The 12293-nt window shown below is 35.4% G+C and overlaps 1 protein-coding gene across 13 annotated transcripts in view; it reads left to right on the top strand.

Annotated features, from left to right (window-relative positions):
* VPS13B (vacuolar protein sorting 13 homolog B) overlaps positions 1-12293 on the top strand; it is a 774030-nt gene that overhangs the window by 377043 nt on the left and 384694 nt on the right. For all 13 annotated transcript variants that reach the window (XR_006272367.1, XM_043484079.1, XM_043484085.1 and 10 more), the window contains one exon: positions 4263-4483. Coding sequence is in view for 12 of the 13 variants with exons in the window: in XM_043484079.1 (XP_043340014.1) it covers positions 4263-4483 (221 nt within the window). In the remaining variant the exon portion in view is untranslated. The remainder of the gene's footprint in view (positions 1-4262; positions 4484-12293) is intronic.

Raw genomic sequence — 12293 nt, 5'->3', positions numbered from 1 at the left:
ACTTTTTCCTGTAGGAAAGTACAGCATCTTTAGAAAGGGAAAGATTGATTATCTTTGCAGAATAGCGATCCCTGCCCACCAATACTGAAGGTTGTAAATTAGATGTATATGATCAGTCTGTATAACTAGTCACTGTTCAGTGACGCCAACATTGATAATGTGATTGTCGAAATGTGCATTCATACGTTGTTGTTTTTATTTTTGTTTTGCTCTCGATAGTGATTTCTTTTGTTATCTAAATCGGTCCTTTATTTCTGCTTTGTGTTGTGCAAAGTCAGCAACATGTGATCCTGTGCGAGGAAATCCATACCATGTAATTTTTATAATTTCATTTAGTTTTAAGTTACTATTATCTACTCAAGTCCCCCTTCCCAGTTGTTGACATGTATCACATAGTCTCAGATTGAATTTTATTTATTCATTTTGTCCCAAAGCTTTGTCATATTCACTTTCTTTTACATTATTTTGTACAAAGTACTTCAGTATTTGATTATCATTTTTCTGAGAATTAATTTATCACTAGTCTTTTCTCTGTTGATAATATATACGTTTTACAAATTCACACAGAAATGGAATTTTCTGCTTTCTTTCTTTTTCTTGTTCTTTAGACAATTTGTTTGACATTTTCTGAATTCTGCCAGCAATAAATAATTTTTCTGAAATAACCTTGGAGGTCTCAGAATAGTATATGGTCCTGGTCTGTCGTGGTCTGTCATATTTTAACAACTCCTCCGAACAGTATATTGCCAGTGTTGTAAATAGATGAGGTGCTTTTATTTTTTTTATTGTGCATGCGTGTGTGTGTGTGTGTGTGTGTGTGTTTAAAAGGAATGGTTGTGCAATAATGATGTGTTACGTTTTGGTGATTTTTTTCATAGTGATTAATTGTGGAGATGTTTGTCATTGCACATTAAGATCTTATCTTTTAGATACAGTGTGCTTTTTAAAATAGATGATCTGCTTGCTAAATAAATGAATGTAAAGTATTACCTTAAAAGGTTCTGTTTAAGACTTAGAAAATGGTATACCAAATTTCAACTTATGATCTGATTCCAAAGAAGACACACATATCTAAGATAGTACCAGTGTCATTTGGAATTCTTTTTTTCAATTTCATGAATTTAAATGTGGTGTTTTTTAATCCAACATAATCATCATTTAGCATTTCTTGGATAACATGAAATTTGAAAGACTATATATAGCTCTCTACCAATTTTAAAATATGTAGCCTGAAATCATTCCAAAATATTTTAGGACAAATTTGGCAAGGCCTTTATTTTGTAAGTAGCATGGAACCTTGTGTAGATTTTAAAATAATTTGAGAATTAGTTACAGATGATTTAAAGTTGGTCATTCTTCTTGGGGGCAAAATATTTTAAGTCTTAAGACAGGCAGAGTACCACAGTACTGACCACATATTATTATGCAGTTTTCTTTGTTTCCAGTCAAATTATTGTGGACTGCTGTGTGGCTATGATTATATTATTATTCAAGTCTCAACTTGAAAGTTTTTAAGTTTAATATTTTTAGCTTCTTGATTAAGACATTTTGAATGTTCAAACCTACGAGAATCTATCTTGTAGTACCCCTTCAATATCACCATTCACAATTCAAATGCATATTTATATTTTTTATATATATATATATATATACAGCATGATCTACTTAGTTATTTACTTGATCTTTTCTTTTTCCTTACCAAAAAAGTAACGTGAGCCCAAAAGTACAATGTGATCCTAGTTTCAACTCTGTGTACACATGGCCAACACTATAAGGGAGAAAAAAAAGGAAATAGAACAATGGTAATAGGCGGTGAATTATGACTGGTTTTGATTTTTTTTCTTTATGTATTTTCTAAGTTATTTTCAGTGAGGTACTGCTGCTGCTGCTAAGTCGCTTCAGTCGTGTGTGACTCTGTGCGACACCATAGACGGCAGCCCACCAGGCTCCCCCGTCCCTGGGATTCTCCAGGCAAGAACACTGGAGTGGGCTGCCATTTCCTTCTCCAATGCGTGAAAGTGAAATGTGAAAGTGAAGTCTCTCAGTTGTGCTCGACTCTCAGCAACCCTATGGACTGCAGCCTACCAGGCTCCTCCATCCATGGGATTTTCCAAGCAAGAGTACTGGAGTGTGTTGCCATTGCCTTCTCTGAGTGAGGTGCTAGTACCTCTCTAATTAGAAGATAAATATTTTTAATTTGTTTTAAAACAATCCAGATACTTAAAGTCTGTATTATCCTATCTCTGTTGACAAGTCTTGTTTGACTGTGCTAAAGCCTTTGACTGTGTGGATCACAGGAAACTGTGGGAAGTTCTTAAAGAGATGGGAATACCAGCCCAGCTTACCTGTCCTCTGAGAAGCCTGTATGCAGATCAAGAAGCAACAGTTAGAACCGGACATGGAACAACGGACAGGTTCAAAATTGGGAAAGGAGTACATCAAGGCTGTTTACCGTCACCCTGCTTATTTAACTTATATACAGAGTACATCATGAGAAATGCCAGGTTGGATGAAGCACAAGCTGGAATCTAGATTGCCAGGAGAAATATCAACATCCTCAGATAGGCACATGATACCACTCTAATGGCAGAAAATGAAGAGGAACTGAAGAGCCTCTTGATGAGAGTGAAAGAGGAGAGTGAAAAAGCTGGCTTAAAACTCAGCTTTCAAAAAACTAAGATCATGGCATCTGGTCCCGTCACTTCATGACAAATAGAAGGGGAAAATGTGGAAACAGTGACAGACTTTATTTTCTTGGGCCCCAGTATCACTGTGAGTGGTGACTGCAGCAATGAAATTAAAAGATGCTTACTCCTTGGAAGGAAAGCTATGACTAAAATCGGAGACATCACTTTTGCTGACAAACATCTGTATAGTCAAAGCTGTGGTTTTTTCAGTAGTCATGTACAGATGTGAAAGTTGGAGCATAAAAAAGGCTGAGTGCCAGAGAATTGATGCTTTCGAACTGTGGTACTGGAGAAGACTCTTTAGAGTCCCTCTGACAGCAAGGAGATCAAATCAGTCAATCCTGAATATTCATTGGAAGGACTGATGATGAAACTGAAACTCTTAATACTTTGGCTACCTGTTGCCACCTGACTCAATGGAAAATACCCTGATTCTTGGAAAGATTGAGAGCAGGAGCAGAAGCAGGCAACAGAGAATGAGATGGTCAAATAGCATCACTGACTCAATGGACATGAGTTTCAGCAAGCTCCAGGAGATAGTGAAGGACAGATGAGCCTGGGAGGCTACAGTTCATGCGGTCACAAAGAGTCTGACATAACTTGGCAACTCAGCAACAACAACAACATACTAACAAGTGCTAGTAGTTTTTCAGAGTCAAAAAGACAAGTCATATGAACATATTTTCCATCAAATTGGCATCCTAGTATTGAATGTATATAAATATTCTAATACAAGTACACTTTTAAATTCTATTTCATGAAGCATTTTACCAGTAGCCACAAGTTAAAAAAAGAAAAGTTTTATCTCATTAATTTATACTGATAGTTGTTTTCTTTGGTAAATTTATAAAAGAAAAAAGTTTTAAACAACAAAATTTTGCTCTTAACCTTGAAATGTATGAGTACTTATTTTTTAAAATCAAATATATGTGTGTGAGTGTGTGTCACACGTATATATCCTTTTATACATATGTAAGGTTATCCACTTGAAGATGTGGATATACATCCTGAGTTTGAACGTGCAGAGATTTCTGATTAAGTAGGTCTGAAGTAGAAACCAGGAATCTGTGTTTTATATCAGCATCTGCATGATTCTGATGCAGAAATTCCAACAGACCATAAGAAACTGTTTATTTATTTATTTATTTTCATTATTCTGCAGTCAGATCCTGGGCCACATTTAGTCCTTTTCTTAATTTAATACATTTTTTATGGTTTCCAAGGTACATACATCCCAGGAGTTGCACTGTGCAACCTACTAGTAGACCAGTGAGGGAATACAAAGTTAAAACTTGTATTTATATTTTTATCTTATTCCTTAATTTCTGTTTTTTCTTTTATAATGTAACTTAATTATTGATATAGCAGTATGTATAATAAATACAAATATTAAGAAGTAACCCTTCTATAGCATGTGAACTATTTAACATGTTGGTCTATGATACAGTGTGTGTTTTTTATGATGCCATAGTGTTTTCTATTTCCAATATTGATAGTAGACACCTTAATATCAAGTGACAGTTAACTATATTTTTGTATGTCTGCCTCCCTAACCACTTTTGTCCCTTTTATCAGGTGATGCTTTTCCTTGGACAATCAACTTGCATCATTTCAGCATCTATACCCTTTTTGGAAAACAAGTGACACTTTGCCTAGTGGAACCTATGGGTTGTACCTCTACACTAGCTGTTACATCCCCAAAATTGCTCGCTACAGGACCTGATATGAGGCATTCATTTGTTGTCTGTCTGCATGTTGACTTAGAGTCACTTGAGATAAAATGCTCAAACCCCCAGGTAGGTACATTTGATTTATGAAAGGAAATTTAAAACAACATGATTTAAGAACAATTGTTACCCATTTTGTTGAAGGGTTTCTTTTCTGTTAAGTGTCCTAAATTATTTTTAACAAGGCCATCAAGATCAGAATGGTTAGATTAAGTATTGCTTTGAAGTTCTCTCAAGTTTTGTAATTTAAACTCTTCTGAAAATATAATGGTGGCAGCATAAATGCATTTTTTGGCTGATGGAATGAAATAAGTTGCAGATGTAAGGTTTTTAAACAGTGAAGAACTACTTTATTGTCAGACTGAAAGAGTCTATTGAAGTGATCAAGTGTAATTTCTAATCAGATTCTCACTCAGAGCTTCATTTGCTCAACATGTAGTATTTTTTTGAAATCACTGTTGACTGTTTAAAAAAGGCATTTTGTTAATCATTTAACATTCCAGTTGGAATAGGCCAAACACATATATTTGACAGTTTTATAATTTAGTATGAATTCAGGTCTCCTGGGTTTATACAAATTATTAATTGCATACAATTTAATACTTGTTTCTTTGACCCTAAGCAAACTCTAGTATGAATAATATTTGTAATTACATTTTTAAAACAATAGTTTTAAAATTTTTATTGGATTTGACAGGTCAGTGTTGATAAATCTTTGTTTATCCCAGCATTAGTAGTTACAAGCCAGTTTTGAAAGTGTCTTTTAAAGTGGTTTCAACTATTCTTCTGTATTTTATAGAGCCTCATTACTGATACCATTCTCCTTCTTTCTCCTCTTCTCTTTGCCTCACTCCAGATACTGTATATTAAACAGTTTGGCTTAATTTTTATATATATTTGTGCATTTTGACAAGATCAGACCTGCTAGTATCTTGGTGATGGCTTTATTATAAAAATGCAAATAGTTAGAATTATGATAAAGCAGTTATATTAAACTAATAGCTTATCCACTATTGCAGAAGTAATTTCTTTTATAATCAGTAATAAATTTCTTTCGGCATTAGTAAATACTCCAGTTTAATAACCATTTGCCATTTTATTATGACCCATAGTGGAATAAAAGGGAATAATTATAAAATGACTTACACTCTCAAATTATTCTTTGAATGCTGCTTCTGAATGTTTTTGAAACTCATTTCCTAGCAGAAGAAAAACTGTTCTTGGTTGAGTTTTGTCCCCCATAAAATATATGTTGAATTTCTGACATCTAGTATCTCATTATGTGACCTTATCTGTTAATTGGATAGAGATAATCAAGTTAAAATGAAGTCCTTAGGGTGAGCCCTCATCCACTGTGATTGATATCCTTATAAAAAGGGGGAAATTAGAATTAGATACACAGAGGAAGTTGATGTGAAGATATAGAGGGAGAGTGCCTTGTGAATGCAGATATTGGACTGATCCAGCTGCAAGCCAAAGAATAGCAGAATTGCTGGCTACCATTAGAAGGAGAATAAGAGGCATGAAAGTCCCAGATCATGGCCCTGCTGATACCTTGTGTAGGGACTCTCTATATCTCCAGAACCATGAAACTATCAATTTCTGTTACTTTAAGCCACCCATTTTATGATATTTTCATATGCCAGCTCTAGCAAGCAGATTGTAGAGAGACAGGTTCACTTTTGTTAGATCCTTTATCACAAAAGGTGTTAAATGGGGAAAAATAGATTTAGTTTAGTTCTACCATAGTAACAGAAGCCCACCTTGGCCTGTCTATCCCATTAATTATTTCTGTATATTCCAGAGGAATAAAAAGCAAAAACTAACAATATAAATTGATGTTGCCAATTTGTTTTTTAAATAATTGAACTGCAAAAAGGGCTTAAAAACAGCTATTGAAATTTTCTTCATGAGGTATAAAGGAAAGGAACACTGAATGAAAAAGGTAAGAATTAATAATGGGGAAATAAAGTATAAAAACAAATAGGATTTGAGAATTGAAAATACAATATATGAAAAAAAAAATACTGTCAGAGGTTACAGGTGGTCTGCATGTGACAGAAGAATCACTGAACTTGAACATAGAGCATAGAAAGTATTGAATTTGAAAAACAGAAGAAAAAAAAAGATACTTTAAAAAAGATCAAAGCTTAGTGACTGTGGGACAAAACGTTCAAATATATATGTAATTGGAATTCCAGAAAGTAAGGAGAAAAAGCTGGAGCCAGAAAAATATTAATAAATAATTGTCCAAAATTTCAGAAAGAGGTAGGCTTTTACATATTCAGGAACTTCACCTAGTCTCAAGTTTATCTTTGAGGATAAGCTCAAAGGAAAACCTGTTTGGAGACATTGTGATTAAAATACTGAACCAAGAAAGATAAACTAAAAAAAACCTTGAAAGCAGCTATAAGAAGATACGTTATATATACTTTAACAATGATTTGAATGACTGCAGATTTCTCATGAACAGTAATAGACAACAGAAGACATTGGATCAATATATTTAAAATGCATACAGAAAAGCACTCTCAAGCCAGTGTGTGTATCCACAGAAACAGAAGTGCAATAAAGACACTGTAGATGAAGGAAAACTAAGAAAATCTGTTACCAGTGGCTCTGCTTTACAAGAAATACTGAAGGAAGCTCTACATGAAGGGAATGATACTAGATGAAAACTTGAATCTTCAGAAGTAAAACCATCAGAAATGATAAATAGCTGGTAAATGTTTTTTCAAAGCTGCTTTAAAAAAATATGTATGGCTGTTGAAGGCAAACGTGTAACACTGACTGCTAGAGCTTCCAATGTATATAGATATAATGTACAAGAAAATGTCATCATTAAGGGAACTTTAGTGGTTTTTAGATTTCTAAATATCTCATGAAGTGTTACAGTGTAACTTTAGGCTGTGAAAGTTTTTCTGTATATATTTTAGTTTCTTAGTGAAGTGAAAGTTGCTCAGTAGTGTCTGACTCTTTGCAACCCCATGGACTATACAGTCGATGGAATTCTCCAGGCCAGAATATTGGAGTGGGTAGCTTTTCCCTTCTGCAGGGGATCTTCCCAACTCGGGGATCAAATCCAGGTCTCCCACATTGCAGGTGGATTCTTTACCAGCTGAGCCTAAGAAAAAGTAAGAATACAAAGAGATACAGCCAAACACCAATAGATAAATTAAAATGAAATACTAAAAAAAATTCAAATAATCTAAAGAAATGAAGCCATGATAACAAGAGTTACATAACACAGGTTAGAAATAGAAAATGAAAAAATAAAATTACAGGGCTGAGCCTGGTTTAACAAGTATTACGTTAAAGGTTATGATCTTAACAGGTGGAATTTTAGACCAGGATTCAGCAGATTAAGGCCTGCAGGCAAATTAGACTACACCCACATTTTTACATAGTGTCCAAGATTGCCATCATAAGGTGCGTGCATACTAAGTTGCTTCAGTGGTGTCTGACTCTTTGCGATCCTTTGGATCATAACCCACCAGGCTCCTCTGCATGGGATTCTCCACACCAACAGTACTAAAATAGGTTGCCATGTCCTCCTGCAGGGGATCTTTTGGATCCAGGAATCGAACCCAAGTCTCTTACATCTCCTACGTTGGCAGGTGGGACCACTACAGCCACAGAATTAAGTAACAGCAAGGGAGAACACTATGGCTTAAGAAGTATAGAATGTTTACTATTTGACCATTTCCAGAAAATTTGCTGATCCCTGGTCCAGCTGCTCATAATAGAGTAGTAAAAAAGCAGCACTCTACTATACATTGCATAACAGAGAAACACTTGAAGTATAAAGAAACAGGATAAAATACATGCATGGGAAAACATACAAACAGCATAAGAAAGATGGATTTGTTTATTTTAATGTCAAATAAAATAGACATAAAGAAGTATTCTCAGAGATAAAGGAAATGAAAGAAAAATGGACAGAATTAAAGGAAAAAATAGGCATTTCTATTCAGTCATATTAGGAAATTATTATCCCATCTCTCTCAGTGATTGTTAAATAGTTAGATGAAAAATAAATAATTGGAGATACAGAAGATATGAAAAATACTTGTGAACCCACTTTCATCTGATTGACATTTATAGAACGCTATATTCAACAACCATGGAATGCACATTATTTTCAGATATACATGGTCTCATTGTATGAAGAGAATTAAAATCAGTATATTAACCATAGTCGTATTATATGAGACATCAATAATTAACTAGGAAAACTATAAATATCTGGGCAGTAAACAGTAACTCATAAAAGAAATATATGAGAAACCACATGCCACACTTAATTGCAAAATATTGAATTGTTTTCCACTAAAATCAAGAAAAACACAGGATGCCTTCTTACATCACCTCTATGTCATACTGACCATCTTAGCCATTCCAATTAAAAAGAAATAAATAACCAAGCAAAAGAAATAAAGGACTAAAGATAAAAGAACTAAAACTCTCCCTATTTTCATATGATCAAATTAGTTATAGAAATTCCCTGAGGAATTAAGCTATTACTAGAACTAATAAACATTCTGGTTGTAAAAGACAAGATTAATGTCTAAAAACCAACTGTATTTTTCTGTACTAGCAGCCAAAAATTGGAAAATGGAATAATGAATCAGTTCCTTTCACATTGATGCCAACAAATATACACAAATGAATTTAACATCACATGTCCAAGATCTCTACCTTGAAAACCAAAACATTGCTGAGAGAACTTGAACATCTAACTGGAGAGAGATACCTGTTCATAGATTAGGAGACAATATTGTTTATGGCAGCTATCCCCAAATTGATCTAGATATTGGGTATAATCAGGTTTAAAAACATTTTCTCCTTGAAAGTATCATTAAGATAGCAGAAATCCAAACACTTGGAAGAAGTATAGCAACACCTTTATCAAACTGTTCCCAGAAATTTAAGGAATCCTTTCTAATCGATAACATGAAGACAGAGCAATAAATAAAATATCAGTACACATAATGGGGAAAAGATTAGTATCACACAAGATGTATGACTGGTCAATAAACACATGAAAAGATGCTCATCATTATTCATCAGGGAAAAATAAAACAAGAAGACGTAACACTATACGCCTATTAGATTGGCTAAAGTTTAAAAGATGAAGCATTGTGAACCAACTGTAACTTGTTGTGTACTAATAATGGGAATTATGTAACAGCTTTGGAAACAACTTGAAAGTTCCTGGAAAAAAAAACAAAAAACTTTACAACCAACCCAGTCATTCCTCCCTAAGTATTTCTTCAGAGAAATAATAATGTACATGCATGCAGAGACTTTTCAGTTCAGTTCAGTTGCTCAGTCGTGTCTGACTCTTTGCAACCCCATGAATGGCAGCACGCCAGGCCTCCCTGTCCATCACCAACTCCCGGAGTTGACCCAAACTTTGAGTAAGCTCAAACTCATCGAGTCGGTGATGCCATCAAACCGTCTCATCCTCTGTTGTCCCCTTCTCCTCCTGCCCCCAATCCCTACCAGCATCAGGGTCTTTTCCAATGAGTCAGCTCTTCGAATGAGGAGGTCAAAGTATTGAAGTTTCAGCTTTAGCATCAGTCCTTCCAAAGAACACCCAGGACTGATCTCCTTTAGGATGAACGAGTTGGATCTCCTTGCAGTCGGAGGGACTCTCAAGAATCTTCTCCAACACCACAGTTCAAAAGCATCAATTCTTCGGTGCTCAGCTTTCTTCACAGTCCAACTCTTGCATCCATACATGACCACTGGAAAAACCATAGCCTTGACTAGATGGACCTTTGTTGGCAGTGTAATGTGTCTGCTTTTTAATACGCTATCTAGGTTGGTCATAACTTTCCTTCCATGGAGTAAGTGTCTTTTAATTTCATTGCCGCAGTCACAATCTGCAGTGATTTTGGAGCCCAAAAAAATAAAGTCTCACACTGTTTCTACTTTTTCCCCATCTATTTCCCATGAAGTGATGGGACCAGACGCCATGATCTTAGTTTTCTGAATGTTGAGCTTTAAGCTAACTTTTTCACTCTCCTCTTTCACTTTCATCAAGAAGCTGTTTAGTTCCTCTTCACTCTCTGCCATAAGGGTGGTGTCATCTGCATATCTGAGGTTGTTGGTATTTCTCCCGGCGATCTTGATTTCAGCTTGTGCTTCTTCCAGCCCATCGTTTCTCATGATGTACTCTGCATATAAGTTAAACAAGCAGGGTGACAATATACAGCCTTGACATATTCTTTTTCCTATTTAGAACCAGTCTGTTGTTCCATGTCCAGTTCTAACTGTTGCTTCCTAACCTGCATATTTTACATTGGTGTATTAAACAGCTTTATTTGTATAGCCCAAACTAAACATCACCCAAATGTTCATCAGTAAGTGAATTAACCAAATTATATCCTATCCATACAATGTAATACTATTCAGCCATAAAAAAGACAAGCTACTGATAAAATGTAAAATCATCGATGAATATTACAAGCATTACACTGAGTGAAGGAGCCCAGACCAAAAAAAGAGTCCTTACTGTATAATTCCACTTACATATAATGTTATGATAGTGAACATTGTGGCAGAAAGTAAGTTCCTTGTTGCCTGGAGCTAGGGCAGGAGTAGGGAAGGAGGAGGGAGTGACAGGAGGGGTCGATCATAAAGGGGTATGAAGAAGCTTGGCAGTAGTAAGACAGTTTTTTATTCAGAGTTTATATTTAGTAGCAGCTCAGTGAAAGTCTCTTAGTCATGTCCGACTCTTTGCAACCCAGTGGACTGTAGTCCATGCAATTCTCGAGGCCAGAATACCTGAGTGGGTAGCTTTTCCCTTCTCCAGAGGATCTTCCCAACCCAGGGATCAAACCCAGGTCTCCCACACTGCAGGTAGATTCTTTACCAGCTGAGCCACAAGGGAAGCCCATTAGTAACTCAATCCCTACATAATAGACATATATATATATATATGTGTGTGTGTGTGTGTGTGTGTGTGTGTATATATATACATATATGTATATATAATCCAGAAAAATAGTAGTGATGAATGTATTTGCAGGGATGGAATGATGACACAGACATAGAGTACACACTTGCGGACATAGCAGAGGAAACGGGGTGGGATGAGCTGAGAAATTAGCGTTGATATATGTACTCTATCATATGTGAAATTGACAGCTATCGGGAAGCTGCTCTATAACACAGGGAGCACAGCCGGATGCTTGGTGATGACCAGGAGAGGTGGGATGGGAGGTAGGAGGGAGGCTAAAGAGGAAGGGGATATATACATATATATATATATATATATATATATATATATATATAAAATTATGACTGATTCATGTTGTTGTATGGCAGAAACCAATACAGCATTGTAAAGCAGTTACCCTCCCATTAAAAGCTAAAAAAAAAAAAAAAGCTTACTGCTATTTGGAGTTACCTACCAGAGACTTTATATTTTGAGGACTTATTTTGGTATTCATTGTAGCCTTGGAAGGATTGTCCTATTGCACATAATCTCGTTACCCATAGCTATCCCTTCTAAGGATGAATTCTGCTCCTGTTAGTGTTTTAGCCTGGGACTCTAAAAGACCCTGATGCTGGGAAAGGTGGAAGGCAAAAGGAGTAGGTGCCAGTGGAGGATGAGATGGTTAGATAGCATCACCAGCTCAATGGAAATGAATTTGAGCAAACTCTGGGAGATAATGGAGGATGGAGGAGCCTGGCATGCTACAGTCCATGGAGTTCTAAAGAGTCAGATATGACTTAGTGACTCAACAACAGCAACTCCTATTATTATTCTTAATTTTTTTATTTTACTTTGATATATATACTCATATATATATATATATATATATATATATATATATATATACACTGATATATCAAAGTAAAGAAAAAA

This window comes from Cervus canadensis, chromosome 12 (genome assembly GCF_019320065.1).
Source record: "Cervus canadensis isolate Bull #8, Minnesota chromosome 12, ASM1932006v1, whole genome shotgun sequence".
Classification (NCBI taxonomy): domain Eukaryota; kingdom Metazoa; phylum Chordata; class Mammalia; order Artiodactyla; family Cervidae; genus Cervus; species Cervus canadensis.
Note: the sequence above shows the minus strand (reverse complement) of the source record. Positions and strands in the feature narration are given on the sequence as shown.